General features: G+C 45.8%; 1 protein-coding gene across 1 annotated transcript in view; it reads left to right on the top strand.

Moving 5' to 3' along the window:
• The window catches only part of zranb3 (zinc finger, RAN-binding domain containing 3), a 62989-nt gene extending 44779 nt beyond the window's left edge, over positions 1 to 18210 (top strand). The window contains 7 exon segments of the mRNA XM_068719422.1: positions 1889 to 1993; positions 4559 to 4701; positions 9786 to 9926; positions 12627 to 12800; positions 13525 to 13717; positions 16627 to 16758; positions 17474 to 18210. Coding sequence (XP_068575523.1) covers positions 1889 to 1993; positions 4559 to 4701; positions 9786 to 9926; positions 12627 to 12800; positions 13525 to 13717; positions 16627 to 16758; positions 17474 to 17572 — 987 coding nt within the window. The 3' untranslated portion in view covers positions 17573 to 18210.
• Positions 18211 to 20208: the final 1998 nt, after the last annotated feature.

Here is a 20208-nt window from a genome sequence, read left to right as displayed (position 1 = left end):
TTGTACTTCTCTTTTTCTTTGTTTCTTTCTTTCTGTTCTCAGTTGGGTGTAAGACTTTGTAACAATCGAGTGTGTTATTACCCGCAGCCTGTTTCACACATTTCATTCTCATATGCACGTGTACCAGATGTGCATTAGAAAACGAGACCCATGGGCGAATTCACAAAGAATGGATTGCTATCTGAGACCGCTGTCTGCCCCGTCTGAAGATCCAATTTACAGATATTTAAGTGCAAACACGCTCATAAAATCGTGCAATTTGTACTTTTTTGGCGTGAGAGGGAAGAAATTATTTGTTTCTTCGTTTATATAATGTCATGATAATTTCATTCATTTTTTTTTTTCTCATGTATTTTCAAAAATGGGAGCTTTACTCATTCATTTTTTCATGACAACTGTCACTGCACCCTGCCTCTTGTCAGACTTGTCTGTGCCGGTTAAGAAACGTGAATTGGCCCCTACGTTCATACGTCGTACGTTTTGCAGGTTGGTGGCATTGACTTTATATAAGAAGTGGACGTGGTCATCATGACGTCACACAGTGGTTTGTGGACTGCCGTTATGAAGCAACCAATGAATGGAAGTTACCATATTTGGAATGCGGAGTAGTGAGGTAGATACGCAGTATACGGCTCTGGTAGTTAGCAGCGACCTGTCAATCACAGTAGCCCCGCCCTAAAGCATCCCCTGTTTTATGGTCTGTTTGACTCTAAATGTAGCATAATGTACTAAATGAACATCATGCTGTATTGAAGAAGACTGGAAACTAGAGATTGAGACCATAAACTCATGTTTACAATGTTTACTGAGGGAATAAATCAAGAGAGAAGTAGAGTCATTTTAGACTAGACTTCTATACAACCAGAGGAGTCGCCCCCTGCTGGTAAGTAGAGAGACAGCAAGTTTTAAGACACTGTGAAAGTGATGTTGGCAGTAAAAGAAATCCACCTGTTGCAGTTGATGAGGAAACAGAAAAGACACCCACCTTCTCTCTTCTCCCTAAGACATTTTTTTGACAACAGCATCCGAGAGGTTTGTTGGCAATCCGTCCCTCTTATATAACCGCATTATTACCCTGACATTTATTCCTGCCAGGCAAGTGAAACAGTTACTGCGTCGTCATTCACTTAGCGGCACTTGCTTTGGTTACGACGGTGACTCAGCAGCGAGTCGGGAACCTCCAAAGAACCATGAAGGGACTGTGTGTAGTGTAGTGGTGCCGCTGTGTACCGTTTACACTAAGTGTGTTGATCGCTCTCTGCCCTGAGAGACGATTTTAGCCAAAGCTATTGTCTGTTTTTGGCATTTATGCAAAAAAAAAAAAAAGACAAATAAATCAAAATCTCAGCATTTCGGCTCTACTAAGATTAATTGCTTTCATTACTTAGTGCCATTTATAGTCCCAATGTGATGAGCTGTAATTCATGTAAACCCCAAATACAAATTATACATTTATATTGTTCATGTGGTAGTTATGTGTGCAGAAATTAGCACTTTTTCTTCCTTTTGTTGAGCAATTAAATGACTGTAGAGATGATAAAATCCCTACAAAGAAAACTGTAATAGTTCCAATTAAAGGGCCAGTTCACTCAATCTGGTTTCCAGCCATGCTAATAGTCTTATTGATGTGATTTTAAACATGTCATTGCATTTTTGTTAACGGTTGAATTTAGGTTTACAGTTTGCGGAGAAAGAGAAGAGAACATTTAATTAATAATGCAAATAAAAAAAACATAAATGATATGTAATATATCAATATGATTGTCCTTGCATTCAAAAGAAAATGTGTATCTCAGTAGTAGTATGAGTGATGGTGGTATTAGCAGCAGCGGTAACAAATCCTTTTGCTTCAGGCTGTCCTCTCTCTCTCTGTCTCCTCATGTGCTAGGACGGGACTGCGTTGAACCTGAGCTTCGTCCCCGTGGACATCAAGCTAACCAACTGGGACGACCTGCCTGAGGCCTTCCACTGGCGTCGGGAAAATCGAACGCAGGTCTGCGCGCATGAGGCGCTTTGATATTCGTGGATGTGCATGTGGGGGGGGGGGGGCGTGTTTGCACGAGGGACATGTAGCTAGTTAGTGTGTCCTCGGAGGGGGGGGGGGGGGGGGGACACACATTCAAATGTAATATGTGCCAATATTCTTTTGATTGATTAGTAAGATATCAAAGCGTATGACTTCACATCATTTTCCAAGATGACAGAAAATTCTGCATATGCTCCAGAGTGTAGTTGGGAGGTTTTTTGCGGGCCCAGAGGCTGCCTTCATTTTGGAGGAGATAATTTAGTTTGATATCGCAGTCTGCAGGGCAACTCGCCAATTCCACTGACCCAGTGAAGACGAGGCACGCGGCTGCACGGGGTTATTAAGCAGACGTGTGCGTTCCAGCCACGTGAAACTAATGACACCCATGATGATGAGGAGGAGGAGGAGGAGGAGGAAGAGCAGCAGCAGCAGCGCGGCGTTGGGAGCCTGACGGATTGGTGGTAGCGCGGACGCCCACTTCCACCACCGCAGGGCCTGAAGTGGGAGAGGGAGGAGGCGTTGGGAGGGAGGGGGGTGATGGAGGAAAGGAGAAAAGAGCGTGTGTCTGTGTGTGTGTGTGTGTGTGTGTGTGTGGAGGGGGGTGGGGGGGTTCGGGACCAGCGAGAGAGAGAAAGTGCCGTTTTATGGCGGTCGTTAAACGAGACGGATCATCGACTCAAACGACCCCGCGCACCACCCGGCCAATATTAAATCCTGCAATCTGCCGCGGCGGTAACCCGGAGCCGCCGACAGACACCCCGGGCCTGTCGCGTTGTTTATGTTGCTTTGTAAAACGCAGGCGTGAGTTGCATCCGCGCTCCGACCCATCATTCACGCCCCCTGTTTACACTCCAAGTGTCCATCAAAATCAATAGCGGGCAGGCGAGCTTAATGCGGGGAAGGGGAGGCGGTGGGTAGAGAGCTCACCTGCGCTCTGCACAAGCAAAGAGAGGCAACAAAAAAAAATCAGAAATGATATCAGAATAATCTTTTGCGGGAATGAATAATGTATATATAATGAGGCTAGAACAGGTGGGAGCTGTAGTTCTTATCAAACGTGACTCAAACAGGAGTTAATAGCGTATTTGTTGGGCACTATTTTTAGCGGCGGAGTAATCCACATTCGGTGCTCCAGTGGGTGATTCCAGCAGCAGGAGGGTGTGTGCGGGATTCAGTCAAGATAAACTACATGTGTGTGTGTGTTCAGGGTTATGAAGGGACGTGTCAGCAGGTAAACAGCGTGGCTCAATAATAGTTTTTTACACAACCAATGGAGCGCTATGGCACAGAGGAAGAAGATATATCAGGCTATGATACGCAAACATTGCGTGATAGAATACATACATTTTTATGGGATTTATTTATTTATTTGTCAATAAGACTTGTACAGAATATTGCCTTCGTCCAGCCTCACAGTGATAAATCGAAGGCCTCCCAGTTTCCGCCCACACGATGCCTGATGCTCACCTATTAACCCCCGGCCGACCATCGGAGTAGCATGGAGCTGAAAACGGCATCCCACTCTCCTCCTCAGTCACGACTTCTGACATCTGATCCGGCGCCTCGACTCTCTGCTGACCTCTGATGATCTCGCCGAGTCTGTTGCCATATTTCTGAAGCTTCAGCTGCACCGGGCAAACCCGGTCTTTGTGGAGCCGGGTTTTTCTCGATCAGTCGGTTCGTTACGTCCAACCGTACTGCAGAGCTTTGACCTCTGATCCCGTCCCTCGGCTCACTTCCAAGTGCCTTCATCGGAATAACAACCTCTAGTTACCCTGATCTCAAACTACAGCTTGATTTTTTTCATTTATTTTTATACCTGATTTTAATCTGCTGCTTTTGATGGGTATTATTTCGATCAAAATACCCACAATTCCACTTCAAAAACGTCAACAAAGCAAACCTTGCTATGAATAGTTTGTTTTCACTCAAAATAATATTTTTCAGTGAGAGGAGCTATCATCCATGGGGAGAAGAAAAAAGAAAAAAAAAAAGCTCTCCGGTGTAATATACGTAGCTAAATTGCCCATTAGGCCTTGGTGCTTGGTGCGCTATTTGTTATTTTGCAGTGGATTTTCTTGAATCCTTGACTTGGCTGAAAGCATATACAGCTCTCTCTCTTGCTTTGATGGGTTTTTATTCTGCTGTCTGGAAAACTGTCTGTCTGTCTGTCTGTCTGTCTGTGTGTGTGTGTGTGTGTGTGTGTGTGTGTGTGTGTGTGTGTGTGTGTGTGTGTGTGTGTGTGTGTGTGTGTGTGTGTGTGTGTGTGTGTGCGTGCGTGCGTGCGTGCGTGCGTGCGTGCGCGCGCGCGCGTGTGCGCGTACTGCAGGTTTGGATTGTTTGTTTCAAAAGTGAATTTTCCAAATTGGAAAACAATACAACAACAAAAATGTTTTGCCCCAATATCCAAACTATGAATTTGTGTTGAAAGCTCCAGCTTTTTTTTTTAGCTTGAAATTGAATTTGAAGTGAGGTGTCGTGTCCTCCCCCTTAACCCCCCCCCCCCCCCCCCCCCCCCCCCCCCCCCCCCAGGTGCTGAGGTTTGTTCAGGAGTGGAGCAGCCTGGCCGCCATGAAGCAGAAGCTGCTTCGACGCGGCGGCCTCCTCTTCCACAGCCCCACTCTGGGCCTGCAGCAGCTGGCCGCCGCCCAGCGCCCTCACTCCAGCACCAAGAGGTCAGACTCTAGCGGGGAAAATTTGCTCTCGAAAGACAAAACATGCTACTTCGGCTTTTGAATACTTAGCTCCCGAGAACAGCAAATGGTTGGCGCAGCGTGGTCGTGTTGAAGAGGTGCGCACGGTACTGTAGTAAAAGCAACAATCGACATGTAAACAGTTTGGACGGTGGTGTTATTTTTGAACTTTTCCCAAACCAAAACTGTGTTTCCCTGCTGTAACATGAGCTGCAATCGTTAGCATATCCGGCTAACTAGCTTAGTACCTATGCAAGTAACCCTGCAGGCAAACAGAGTTATGGTAAAGTACGTCCTCTGTACTAAAATATATTATGTATTCACAATTATGGTTACAGACTCTCTCTCCACCTCCTACTACTCGTATGTTGTGTGTAATTCATTTGCCAAAAAGAGACGAAACGCACAATATACAATATATATATATATATATATATATATATATATATACTATATACTATAAATGAATTTGACTGATGGCATTATTTTTTTCTTTCCAAATGTTCTATAAACATCGCAAAAATATCATCGTGAATTCCTTTGGCCATGATAATCATGTCGAGAAAATCTGATATTGTGAAAGCCGTAGCGGATTAAGGACTTTTTATTTATTTCTGAAATGATTAAAAACGGAAGTAAATCTTCCCATCATGTGAACATATCTGTCAGCCGTAACAAGGGGACAAACGCGCCTCCCCCTACGAGAGCTAATTTGACCTAGCGCCCCCCCCGTTGTGCCAGTTCAGCGATAATTTGAACATGCTGGAAACAGCAGGACGAATTAGCTCTCGATGCTAATGTCAGAAACCGGAAAAAAGCAACGTGTGAGATTTCACAGAGAAACCGGCAGATTTGTAAATACTAACTGCCCCAGGCTTTGTGGAAGGCTCAATAGTGTGTGTGTGTGTGTGTGTGTGTGTGTGTGTGTGTGTGTGTGTGTGTGTGTGTGTGTGTGTGTGTGTGTGTGTGTGTGTGTGTTTCGTCTCTTTTTTTTGACAAACATGCATTGTTGCTGGCACACTAATTACAGCTGGCGTGGTTCGAGGCACGGAGAGTTTGCCAATTACAGGGTAGACTCGTGTGTGTGTGTGTGTGTGTGTGTGTGTGTGTGTGTGTGTGTGTGTGTGTGTGTGTGTGTGTGTGTGTGTGTGTGTGTGTGAGAGAGTACGCAAGAGAGTGTTTCTCAACCGGGGGGGGGGGGTCGGGTGCATGAACCTAATCAAGGTGTGAGTAGGAGGCAATTGGCCCGGCTTGATTCGATACCTGTTTGATTTATTCGCTAATCAGAACCAATCAAGCTCCGGCTTCGGCTCAGCGGGGCGGTTCGCCGCTCGGCTTTCAGCGATCCTCGAAACTTGACTGCTCGGGTTTCTCCCCAGCGCCGCGGACGTTGTCGTCGTAAAGCCCCTCGCGGTGATTTTCGGCGATTTCAGAGGAGTTGAGGGGATTTTAATCGGATTTGCATCCTGCACAAGTGCGCTTCGTTGCTTGGATTACTGCACACCTCGCCTAGAAAACGGATCACCGCTTCTGTAACACGCCTTTATAGTCGAATAAGAATGCACAAGAATCTTCCTTCTTGTTTATTTGCATACTAATTCTCCTCATAATGGTAGCTATTTGGTTGCAAACAAACACATGGAAGGTAGCAGCGGTTAGTACGATTATTCAAAAATATCCAAAATAGGACTGTTATACAGGTGAGGACTATTTTAACGTAATTGGTGGAAGATGACCAAGATGTTGATCATACACAAAATAATTGGACGATATTATTTGCTAGAATAAAAAAAAAAAAAGCAGAACTTAAAGTCAGTGAAATAACATTAATTCAGAAATCACAGACTGCAGCACGGCGTCTGACAAGATGGTAAAATGGTATCCAGAACATTTGGCTGAGAATATGTAGAGCCCTTTTTTTGACATCACTATGGCAACTTATATTAACAGCTTACTCCAGCGATTCAGCGCTGCACTTCCAAAAAAATCAGAGACTTGAATAAGTCACCCGGCGAAGAAAAAAAACCCCACTCGATCCCACCCTCGCCGTTATGCAACTTTTATTGCGTCTTTCATGAGACACTCCCCGCCTGATAAACACCCACATCTTTCAAACTCCACACCTCCAGTTTGTAGCACAGCCTCTATTAGTGTCTTTGAAGTCTCAAACCGAAACTGGAAAAAGGCAGGGTTATTTTCTCAGACTTGACAATTACTACTCTTTAAAAAAATACTCCCGAGTGGTTTTAACTGTTACTGGCGGAGTCCGCCTTTCCTGTGCAGGATTCAAGTGGCCACAGGGGTCTCCTAATCAACCAGGACTGAAATCTTAAGGATTATACCTTTTAATACAGCATGCTTATAGTCCTCATAATACAGGTTTCATTGTCATCCAAAAGTCCCCATAACGTCTGTACACATGTAATATGTGTAGCTTCATGGGGGGGGAGGGGGAGGAGCCAGGCTGCCGTCTGCGGCTCTGCGGGTTCCGCTGTTGACTGCCACCACCGGCCTGCAGCAGCGCTCCTGCAGCTGGCCGTCAAACGAAAACCATGTCCAGATAATCCACCGCGGCCGAGTTATCTTTCAGGCACAGTTTGACTTTTTTTTTTTTTTTTTTTGGAAATGCACTTATTTCCTTTTTTTGCTGGGAGCTAGAGGAGAAGATTGAGACTGTCACTGGCAGCCGAACAGTTACCCGGCAACCAGCGGAGACTTTAGGACGTTTCTGCTGCTATGGTCCCTGTAAAAAGCACAAATTAGCAAACAGACAGGAAAGTGGTATCAGTCTTCTCCTCCGACTCTGGCAAGAAAATAAGGAAGTGCTTTTCTCAAAATGTCAAACTGTGCCTTTGTACACATCGTGAAAAAGTAACTTTTTCAGTGCTTGTGCACACACGTCTGGAGTGTACCAACTCTTAAACTGAAATAAGATGACTCAGTCACATGTCTAAGATAGATCAGACATGCGATTCAACCAGCCAGTCAGGTTTGATCCCCCTTCCTATGTCACATGCAGGTCTATCTCTATCTCTACCTCAACCTAGGCCTTGAGAACTATATTTGCAAAGGTGCGTCATATTTTTCTCACGAGCCAATCAGAGCAGACTGGGCATTTCGGGAGGAGGGGCGCTTAAAGAGACGGCCCGTTTCAGACATACGGTAAATACAGGTGTATTCAGGAAGGCAGTATGGGAAAAATATTGTGTTTTTTGAGCTATAAAGCAGCTAATCATGTTCTAGTAGAAACCCCAAATACAAGTATGAAACTGAAAATGAGCATGACGTGTGCCCTTTAAAGGTGCCCTGTCCTGAAGGGTAGAAACATTGCTCCACAGCGCTTCTAGTGGTCAAACACTTCCGCAATGAAGGAGCAGCAGTCACCTTAGTGTACAGATTTACTGTCCAAACACCCAGCCTGCACGAACAACATGCAAACACACATCCACGCTCTCTCCCAGGAACGCAGTTGGACTCCAGTTTAGTGCGAGGTGTCTCGTTTCATCCAGCCTCTGCGCCGCAACTGTTTGAAGCAGAGGGAGCTCATGTGTTTGATGGAGACTCGGATTCTTCCTCATCTCCCCACAGCTTCCAGAGAAACTTCTCCTCTTTGATGTGTCTCCCTCCTCCACTTTCTGCCTCCTGTCATCCATCGCTTCCTTTATTTTTTTTTCTACCTACTTTCCATCCGACTCCCAGAGACAGTATTCTGTCCAGATGGAGGTGGAGTGAAATGCATGGAAATGTCACAGTGTGGGGCCCGGTGGAGATATTAAAAGCTTAGCTTAACAGTGGCAACACCTTCCTGTTTTAATAGCCGGGTTCCATGGAGGCTAGTGTTTCATTAGTAATCAGGGAAACGGTGCGGTCAGAATAAAAACACATCACGTAAGCATTCAATTAAATAACCCATTCATATTTATTTATACATTAAAGCTCTGAATGTTAAATACAGCTCTATTAAAGAATGCAAATATGGGGTTAATTCCACTTATGACCACGGGCAACTTTTATCTGTCCTTCACTGCTCAGTTAAATAGCGTTAAATGTATTTGCCTGCATGTCTTATGGGTCTGGGAGTTGCCCCAATTATTGATTATATTTCACGGGTGGCAGTGCAACCGTTCATGTTCCGAGTTTGAGTATTGGCGAAGCTGTCAGAACAAGTGTTTGTAAAGCACAACTCTAATTATCGATCTACATAACAGCTGGTGAGCAGAGTTGATTGAGCGTGAAACGTATACCTACTCTTTGACAAGAAGGCTGAATCTTCGTCTGTTATCCAATGAGAACGAGACACCTCTAACGGAGAAACTTCAAAATAAAAGCACTGAACAAAATGTTTACACAAGCCGCAAAAATCATCACACGGCCACGAAATACCGTCGCAAAACCGATGCGGTAGAATAATTAGAAATAGATAGCAAACATCCAACTTGGCAACGTGTCTTGGAGCAGAACACCGAGTCCCCGCCAGCTGCTGGGCCGGTGTGTAGTAGCTAAGCCTGATCTCTGACCTGCCTGTAGAGGCGGCCAGAGAGAGGATAATTGCTCCGAGGGGACCATTAGAGTGTTGTATCATCCTTCTGTGGAAAGCCTTAATGTTACCTGAGGACGTTTGGTGATTGGTCACTTTTCTCTCAAGACCACAGCAATTTTCTTCCACCTAGAACAAACAAGTCAGAGATCCCCCCCCCCCCCCCCCCCCTTAACTCTTTTCTCCTCCTGCATTTCGTGTCAACGCCCCGGGGTCATTTTAATCCTGTCCAGATTGACGTGCACTGTTTCATGGGATCCTCGACCTGTGCACACCGAGCATCTGTATTACAAGGGCCATAAAAACCAGTGGCGTGGTGGATGGATTAGATTAGATGATTGACGAGGCCTGTGGGGAAATGAGATCGCCGCAGCAGCAAAAAGTCATAGGATTCAGCACGGGGAGACGGATCAAACGGAATATAAGCAAAGAAGTGGAATTGAATAATAAGCAATGAAAGTAGGAGTTTCTACGTTTAACACAAATCCTCCGATCCTTCACGGCCACGTTTTATCCCATTTTTTCACAGGTATCTCAGCAAGGACGAGGTGGCCCAGGTCTCCCTGAGCAAGGCCCAGCAGGAGGGAGGCAGCGTCCGACTGGTCACCAAGGAAAAGTTCTTCGCAAAGAGGAGGTCCGCCGCTCCGCTGACGCCACCCGCTTCGGAGAGGTGGGTGAAAGGGCGGCCGTGGGGGCGGATGTGCTCGGATCTTGAAAAGTCCTAAATAGCCTCCTCCTCTCGGCTCAAAGCTTCACAGTAGCTGCTTCACGCTGCAGCTTCTTTTGTACAGTATTTAGAATCAACGGATCAGCCTTGTTTGTGGTTTTCAACGATGAGGTTTCATGGTCTCTACATGAAGGTGGTTTGTGCCAACACGCGGCTTCGCCTTTAGGGGTTTCGGTCTATTTTCATTTTCCTTCCCATAGCTGTCTCCATGGAGATCTGTGGGAGAGGCACAAAGGCCTGCTGAGCGTGTTAGTACAGTAAATAAAGACCCTAATACGATCTGCCGTGTGAGATGCAACCTGCTCAGCCCCAGGATAGAACATCACTATGACAATCTACAGCAAACCGTCTTTCTCATATGGACGCAGCAGCTGTTGGTCCACTCAAATGTCTGCGATATACCGTGACGTGTCTTAAAGGGTGCCGGCTGAAAGGCCATCTTTAAAGCTAACGTTGCTGTCTAGCTAACATGCTAAAGACATGAAAGAATACTTAAAAAGCTAGAATGTTTAGCAAACGCTAACATTGCAATGTAGCTTACATGCTAACAACAAGAACGAATACTTCGATGATATAACGAGGAACAATTTAAAAAAAAAAATGTTTCTCAAAAATGACCATTACTGTCAAGCTGAGCAGCTAACAGCTAGCATGGTAACGACATAGAGAGATAATATAGCAAAACTGTAATTTTTGCTAAAAAGCTAACATCGCTGTCCAGCTAACATGCTAACAGATTGCGTGGTAATGAGATAAAAATGATTTGATAATGTAGCTTGTAAGATTTTAGTTTTCTTTCATTCTATACATTTTAAACCACATTGACTCTGATCCAACGTTTCATTTCTTTGTTCTGTTTTTCAGTGGTACATTAGGTTCCTACATATTTACTGCTAAAGTTATTTAGTTTCTGCAATTCACTTTTGTCTCCAGTCTCCAGGGTGACTTTCTGCCATTTCACACATGTATTGGTTATGTAGAGGTGTTATTTGCCGGCAGCAACACGTCAACCCATTGTGGCACAAAATCGCAGCTTTTTTTTCGCTTTAATGTCACCAGCGTTAAAACGGAGACACGCTAGATAGTCTCAAATCAAATCTGGTGCGGTCGCTTCACGGTCCACAGGAGGAGACGATCCCAAATAAAACAGAACCTTCCTCCCGCTCGGCAGCGTCAGATGTCGCTCCTCTCCCGTGCCTCTTGGTTTCCTTTGTTCGAGAGCATCGGGGATCAGCTCGGCGGTAAACACTGGCAGGCTGTGCGCCGTTTGCTGAAGGCATGTTGCGTGATTTTCCGGGGTTTGAAGCACGAGTTACCTCACACTGCGACGCTGAGCTGCCAACATGCTCACTTGCTTTGTGCATGTGTGAATTTAAATGACTTTGAAGATAAATGTGAAGCACACGTAATAATTAGTTTTAATTACATTATTATGTTATATGGGTGTTTTTTTTCTTGCTAATGCGTTCAACTTTTACAGTCACAATTTGACTTTTCTTTTTTTTAAAGTACCATATTTTCACCATTCTCAGTTTGGGCACACTAGAAATAAAAACAGTCTATTTCTGTCTCTCTTTCATCCACTAGATGTTGCTGGCACAGTATTTGTCTCTTGGTACTTCCAGTTTTTGGTATCTTCTCAACTTTGAAGCAGCGAGGTTCCTTCTTTTTTTTTTTAGAGTTTTTTTCTTCTCCATTTCAATGATTAAATCTCACTCTGTAGTGCTCTGTCTCTTTGTTCCTCTCGCTCTCTGTCTGAATTGTAAACCACAGGGAAAGAGAATTTAGTCCATCTGTCACCACCAACGTGGCTCTAGCACCCTGCTGGGACAACATGGCCAAATGCCCAAACTCACTGTCCTCTGCCAAAAGGACGCGCATACACATACACACACTTCAAATGTTCTACAGATGCATTCACACACAGTATGTAGACATTTTCCACACACACACACACACACACACACATAGCAGCAATATGTCCAACAACTCTGCATCTGCAGCACACAAAGCAAGCATACATATGTGTTTTTTTTTAAATTGGATGACTATACAGTATAATTGAGTTGAGTTTGCCGTGTTGCTGGTGTTGAAAGAACTGCGCTGACATTGAACGCGCCGTCGGCTCGCAGACTGATGCCTGTGACGCGGGTCAAGGTAGCTTCCTTTTGAAGTTTCCTTGACACAAAGGGCTGAAAATCTGCTGCAGCCGCGCATCAAACAGATACACAGAATAGATGGCGGAAATGGAAGGAATCCATTTATTTCGCAGGCTGACATTGAAAGTAGTTCCGCATTTTGTCATTTCTTGTCAATAGCGAAGTGTTTACCCACACTTAGGTCTGCTACGTTCCCATTTTACCATATTTACAGTCATACTAGTTATCTAAGCATTGTGTAACTTAACATATGTAATGCTAAAGTGTGCTCTATTACATATTTTAATTTTATTCGAACCTTTTATGTCTATACATTTCTGTTGCACATATCTTTTTATACCTATGATATTTTCAGGAAATGTTTGCTGTAGTGTCCTCTGTGTCTACCTGTTAACGTGATACATAATAATCAATGATTCTATGAGTTTGTCTTCATAAAGCAAGTTAATGTGATAGATTTATTCCTCTATCCGTGTGACCGCAGCCGGGACGGGGAGTCCTCTAAGACGACGGAGGAGGAGCAGCAGCAGCAGCAGCCGCCGTCTGAGACCGGCTTCCTGCAGGCGGTGGACAGTGAGGGTGTCCCTCTGTGTCTGTCCTGCCAGCAGGCCTGCTCCACCACCGGCGGGGCCTGGGACACTCGGTTCTGCAGCCACAGGTATAGCACTGCTAACTGCACACAGGTCAGAAAGAAGCCATATACAAGACTTGTGTGGAACAGCAGATCTTGTGCAAATCTTTTGGAGCACCGGAGGGGTGGGGCTTACTGCAATGGGGTACACTCCATGTTGTCAAAGAAATGCATATTGAATTAACTTTCAAATAGTTTGCGTCTGTAATTGCTTAAACTTCCCGAGTACCGATTGTCCTCTGTGCCAAAGCCATCTGGCACCCTTCAAAATTCTGTTGTACTCTTTGTGCAAAACAAGCTCGAAATCGATCCTTTTCTCAACTGTTTCTATTTTTCGAATGGAAAGTGGAAACATTCTTGCTCGTTCAGTCTCCGCTATCCCTTGCCGTCCCTGAGCGAGACGCCGCACTCCTTCCCCGCTACCCTCGCATGGTCACGCTGAATAAGACCGGGGCTGAAATTCCTACAACTGAAAATAAGCCTCCTGTTTAAGGTAGAAATCCAATTTCCGTGAGTGGTTTTCAAGAGCCGGATTCAGGTCATCGAGTCACGGTGAGATCCTCTATACCTGACTTTGATCAAACTTCCACACGATACGCGGCCCTCAGCTGAATCCAACCACAGTCGCAAAAAACACAATAATGACATTCTTCTGGCATCTAAAAAAAATAGAATAACAAAGAATCTCAGCTGTTTAGGGTTGAGAATGGAAAGATTCCAGTCGGGGATATGTTCATGTCCCCCCCCGCAGGTGCCAGGAGGAGTTCCAGCTGCGCTCCAGCCAGACGTACATGCGCTTGCGGGTGCTGGAGGCGGAGCGCGGCGTCTGTCAGCACTGCGGCCTCCACGCCCACGACCTGTTCCTGAAGGTCCGCGACGCCCCGCCCTCCCAGCGCAAGGACATGCTGGAGAACACCTGGCTCGCGCAGCTGTCACTCAAACAGGTCGGACATACTTTTGTTTTGTGTGTCTTACAGATATTTTAACGGATGAGAGATATCAAGAGAGTCCGTTGGCTGTGTGTTCTAAGGAAGCACCGACGTTCAGTATCAGAAACGCACACATCCTCTTGATGTGAGCTACATAACGTACATAAGCCATTTCTTGTCTGTGTGTTTGTGTAGGTGCAAAAATAAAAGCGCCCTGTACTCTCCTTTCAACCCACCTACACACACACACACACACACACACACAGGTTGATCTTCACTCCGAAGGGCCAGCTCCCAGTAAATGGATTGCTGGGCCCATTGATTTTGTTTTATTTTTTTTTCCCAGTGCCAGGCCTCGACCAGTAAGCCTGTTTGATTTGGTCGGCTGTTATCCTGCAAAGCCAGCCCCCCCCCTCCCATTACACATACACACACACACACATACACACAGACCCTCCTTCCCTGTGCCGCCGGCAGCTGCATGAGCGCCAATCGATGCGCCGAGCTTTAGAGGAAACAAACTCAGCCACATGATAAGACGGCGCAGCGGTGGAGGAGCCTCCAGATTATCGGCTCATTCTTTGGTTCATACCGGGGGTTCTGATGTGTGTGTGTGTGTGTGTGTGTGTGTGTGTGTGTGTGTCTGTGTGTATGTATGTGGGTCTTTATGTGTACCATGGGGTCTGTCTCGGTGTATGCATGCAAGTTTGTGTATGTCAGAATTTTGCCATGTGTGTAAGGCCTTTAGGTGCCTGTCAGCAGTATTTAGTTGTGTGTGTGAGTGTGTAGTAGTGAGGTCTGGTGTTGCAAGGTGCATGGTTTTGGCACAAAAGCAGGTTCCAATTGACTGGTGTGTGTGTGTGTTTGTGTTTTTGTGTGTGTGTTTGTGTTTTTGTGTGTGTTTTTGTGTGTGTGTGTGTGTGTGTGTGTGTGTGTGTGTGTGTGTGTAAGATGTGAACTGTGCCCCCGTGAGCAGGCCTGTTCTTCAAATCTGTTGGGATCAATTCCAGCTCGCTGCCTTAATGTCGGCAGAGTAGCACTCAAAGCAGGAAAATGGATTTTTCGCCCTGAACTCTTCCCATCAGGCTTCTCTCTCTTTCTAATTCTAAAAAGTCATCTTTTGCTTCTCCGCTTGCTTTCTCTCATACTCACTCTGTATTCCTTTCTTTTATTTTCAAATATGTTTCCCGTCGTTTTTTCCCTTTTCAGAATAAAAGAAAACGAGCAACATACCGGTTGACTCTCCAGGTTTTTTTTATTCCGAGAGTTTACTCACTGCTACACCGGAGTTCAGTATTCTGGTCCTGTAAAGTCCAGGTCCCAGGAAGGTCCAGCCAGTAACTCATTAGCTCGTTATACGCTGTTGCGTCTGCCTGCGTATTATTAGTATAGATTTAATGACTGAGATTTATTGATAATAAAAAAATAAAAATACTCACTAGTTGCTCCCTTAACTGACCTCATGACAGGTTATGCTAACAGTCTACAGCCATGCTAGCAGCTCTGTTTGGCTGTATTAGCTAAATTCAAATGTCAGCATGCTAACGTGTTCACCGGGCCAACGTCAAGGTGCTGATGTTTAACTGTTACGTTCACCGTGTACACCATATTGGTTTGGCGTGTTAGCATGCTAACATGAGCAAAATAACAATGTTTGTATGCTAATGTAGGCAGGTGACGTTTCTCATGTTTGTCCCAGCACGCTAACATGCTAACACGTGGTAATTAGCACTAAGCACGCGGCTTCAGGTGAAGGAAGGTTGTATTTTAAATGCACAACTTCATTAGAAGTACAGTCAAATATGAAAATACTACAATATACACTCCATCTTTGCTAACACTTGTTAGCAGGTAATGCTAACGATGCTAACCTCACCTTGGTTTAGTGTGTTAGCATGCTAACCTTTCCCCAATATTGCTAATGACACTGGTTTCTTGGTTTTCACAGGACAGTGATTCTGTGGTATTTACGTGAATTATTGAATACCAGTTATTACAAAGCCAGTACTAGCTTAAAGCATTCGTAGCATGTTATTTCCTGTGGTTTATTTAACCTCATTGCTGTGTCTTTATCATGTGCATGGACTCACTTCAGCTGCCCTTTATGTAGGCCGATAACATTGTGCTGGTTTATATGGCCGTCGCCGAGTTATCCGATGGTGGCCGATAATATAGAGGGTCAAAATTCACCGTCATAGATTTAGAGCAATTATTGTTCTAATCACACTGTTATCCTTGAAACCACACAGGCTTACATTAACCTCGTCATTTTCAACCTTTAAACCTTCCTTTCATTATTTCCTCTTGTAGATTTCTACCACTTTAGTGCCTCCCTGTCATGTGTGCTCCTCAAGACGTATTTGTTTCTATCCTCTTTTATTGTGATGCGCATTGCAGAAGTGCCCCTGCGGTGCAGAGATCTGTTTAGCGCGAACGCCTCCACGCGCTCGTGTGTGTGTGTGTGTGTGTGTGTGTGTGTGTGTGTGTGTGTGTGTGTGTGTGTGTGTGTGTGTGTGTGTGTGTGTGTGTGTGTGTGTGTGTGTGTGTGTGTGTGTGTGTGTGCGCGCGCGCGCGCGGTTGGGTGCGCATGCGGCAAAATAACAATTTAGGTCACTTTAGCACTCGGAGAAAGACTTGAGCTTCGCAAAAGACATCACATCGGTTTAAAAAAAAATAAATAAAAAAAGAACTGCAGAGTAGATGGATGGTGTGGGAGGGCGGCACAATCACAGCTTGATCATTTTTTTTTTTTGTTGGCAATTTAGAGCGGTGCGAGAAAAAACATCCAGCCCGGCGCACCGAGACGCTCACTGTTTCTTTCTCTCTCTCTCTGTGTGTGTGTGTGTGTGTGTGTGTGTGTGTGTGTGTGTGTGTGTGTGTGTGTGTGTGTGTGTGTGTGTGTGTGTGTGTGCGCGCTCCCACAGCTGAACGAGATGATCCGCGCTCCGGTCGAAGGAGACTTCTGGCAGGTCGACCACATCCGGCCGGTCTACAGCGGAGGAGGACAGTGCTCTCTGGACAACCTGCAGACGCTCTGCTCCGTGTGCCACAAATCCGTACGTACACACACACACACACACACACACACACACACACACACACACACACACACACATCGCATCCCTGCACCCATAACAACTGACTTTCAGGGCCAAAGGGGCTTAAGGAGCCAAAGCAATTTGTCTAACATTTAAGATCGCACACTGGATGGACCTCTCCTTTATCCTCGGCCTCATCACTCATGTTGAGGATCATACGTGGCGGCGGTAATGTGATACATGGTCAACCACATTGATCAAACGTCACGCCGTCCCTCATGAACCTATATATTGCCCGTAATATCATCACATGATGTGCCGGTGTGACATATTGATATATAGCGTTTGTTGCCTTCGGGAACATCTCCCCTTCTTGAGCTCCTGCCGTCGATATTTCATAATCGCGGACCTAGCGCTGATTCGAGAGCAGAGGGTTTTCTGAAATAAAACCAAGCTTTTCATTGTCGCCTAAAATGTGCTTTGGTTTCACGCTAGATTTTCTTTTTTTTTGTCGGAGTGGGTGTCGGTTTGGAACACGTCGGACACGTATGAACCGATGCGGGGAGCTGCTCGTACCGATAAGGGGATCCTCTCGCCGTTTAACGCCGCCACTCGAGACGCTTTAATCTAGAGACGCTCGATGTATCGATCTCACTTTTCTTTTTTCTCTTTTTACGTCATGTTCCGTTCTCTCTCTCTCTCTCTCTCTCTCTCTCTCTCTCTCTCTCCACAGAGGACGGCTCGGCAAGCCAAGGAACGCAGCCAGATGAGGAAGAGCGCGGCAGCCTCCAAGGTTGCGTCAGACATCAGCAGGTTCTTCTTGAGGAAATGAAGTGAGAGGTTTAGTAAGGATTGTTGTAACTGTGTAATGTCTCCAAATCACATTGTTGAGTCCTCACTGCCGTGCTTTCTGACGGCGTGGTCACGTTTAAGTATCAGAAATGACGCTCTCTCTGACAGATTAGGATTAAAAAGGGCCGGACTTCCTTCGCATCCTACTTCCTCTACTCTTCCTCTACATCCATTTGCGAAGAGATCAGCGGCGCCCCGTTGGACTCGGCCACACCTGTTTTTTTTTTTTTTTTTTTTAAACAACAAAAAGAAAATCATGAGACGACTGCATGAAATGCTAATTCAGCCAGCTCCCCTTTTCGTCCCCGAACCGTCACGGGCGCGCTAGTTTTGATTTATGACGGCCCCCTTTTTTTTTGTGCTCGAGGCGGAAATGGAGCAGGTTGTTTAGAGAGAGATGCTGCTATTTTAAGGTTTTTTGCAAACTTAGGGGGGAAAAGTAGCAGGTGAAAGATGAACTAGGGGGGTGGGGGGGCTTTGTGATTAAAACTTTACAGCTGAAAAGCGCAAGTGTCCCCATTGGCGCCACCTCAACAAGCGGCGCCTTGTAAATCTTCCTCTCTCTTTTTTTTGGGAGATGGATGAACGCACCCCAGTGAAATAAAAAGCCTGTTCTCATCCTGTCTCATGTTGTCTCCTTCCGCTCCTCCGCGGCCTCGGACTGTAAATACACCAAAAACGTCGTCGGCTGCTCTGACGAGCAAGCGAATCGTTTCAGCGCCCCGAGTCAAGAACATCATCGTCCATGTCCACGCCTCTTCCTCCTCTTCAGCCGTGCTTGATGATCTGAGGAGAGCTAAAGTCAGTCGGGAGGGCTATGTTTAGAGAGACGGAGAGCAGAGTTACTATGGAAACAGGGCTTCAGGTTCAGCAATGTCGGGAATATTGAATTCTCTTCTTGTGAGAGTTATACAATGAGCCAGACAGACATCAGAAAACTCCAATCAATACCAGCAGGCTGCTGTAAAAACGAGGCCGTCGCATTCCTCCACGGTGGAATTTGACGTTCCCCCTTCTGGGGCGGTCGGCGGATTGTCGTCAGCCAGCTAACTCTGAGCGCAGCAAAATCTGCTGTAAAAGTTCTAAAAAAAAAAAAAAAAAAAGAAGAAAATTCTTGGCAGCCCCCAACTTCCCTCGGCCTATCGGAGCGCTCGTCTTCAAACTTTCTTTGGGAGCCCGCGTGGGTGCGCGCGTGGGCGTGTGTGTATTTCCCCTACGGCTGCTCCAGGTCTCCACTTAATAAGGCCGTTGTTCCTCTCCTGTCCAAACCGACAAGCCTTGTGAGTAATGAACATCTCCCAGGCAGCCTTCCAACAACAGCCGGTCTCAGTGTCAGTCCCTGTCAGCAGCCAATGACTCTGATCTGCTGTTTTATTACACCCAAAAGGTGTGTGTGTGTGTGTGTGTGTGTGTGTGTGTGTGTGTGTGTGTGTGTGAGAGAGTGTGTGAGTGTGTGAGAGAGAGAGAGGGAGAGGGAGAGAAAGTGAGCAAGGAGGGAAAGTAGTGGCGAAGAGTTGTTTTTTTTCCCGAGCGTTACACAAATCAAACTGTGGCAGAAGAGGAGTGTGTATTGGAAGAGGTGTGTGTGTGTGTGTGTGTGTGTGTGTGTGTGTGTGTGTGTGTGTGTGTGTGTGTGTGTGTGTGTGTGTGTGTGTGTGTGTGTGTGTGTGTGTGTGTTTGTAGGAGCCGTAATGAGGCAGCGCCCAGATGAAGACGTCTCATGTTCCTCCCAGAGGGTCTGCTGGGTAAAGAGCGGCGCTGTTTGCGCTTGGACAACCCATCAGCCCGGAGTAAAAACATTACCTCCGCAGGTGATGACAGTAATAAAGACGGACTCAAACACTGAAACGGGCGCCCACCAAGGTCTGCATGTTTGCCCCCCCCTCCCCCTTCCTTTTAAAGGCGGCACCAGAGCGAAACTCGACTTGCTCACTTTTTTTTTTCTTCTCTCCCATCAACTGCAATCAACGTTGTCGCCTCGGTGGCCGCACCGTTGCGGCAGGTTACATAGCAACGCGGTGTCACGTGGCCCCTGGGCAAATATCTGGCGGAAGTAATGACACATAGTTAGAAAAAGAAAATCACAGTGAGGGTGACAAAGAAAAGAAAAGGAAGTTCAATGCAAAAGCAACAATACATTGATTCCACTTCCAAGTATTGTGTGTGTGTATCTAAAGCAAGTGTTGCTGTGTTTTTACTTTTGCCGACTTTCCAAGGACGGTTGTTTTATGTGGTTCTTCACTGTTCAACTCCTTGACAAGCTAGCAAGGCTACAGAAAAGTAGCCGTTGGCTGTAGAGGACGGAGGGAGAAATCAATAAATTAGAGTAAATGAAACTCTTTTTAAAACTGTGAACCGTTCTTGACAACTGAGATCCAACACAAACCTTTGACCCAGGGCGTCAAAGGTTACTAGCTACTACGATCCAACGGTCAAAAAACGATCACCCTGATTCACTTTAATGTACAAACCCAGGGTGAGTCAGGAAGAACATCAAAAACCAAGAAAGGGCCATTCTCAGAGGAATACATCTCTGATAACAATGAATGCTAACATCGAGGTCGCTACAGCGTTTCTCAATGTGGGTCAGAGGGCCTCCAGGGGCCCTGTGCAAAG

Source organism: Cebidichthys violaceus, unplaced genomic scaffold, assembly GCF_023349555.1.
Source record: "Cebidichthys violaceus isolate CVI_PGR_0920_01 unplaced genomic scaffold, fCebVio1.0.p SCAF_24, whole genome shotgun sequence".
Lineage (NCBI taxonomy): Eukaryota > Metazoa > Chordata > Actinopteri > Perciformes > Stichaeidae > Cebidichthys > Cebidichthys violaceus.
The sequence above is the reverse complement of the archived record's forward strand: the minus strand, read 5'-3'. Positions and strand labels throughout refer to the sequence as shown.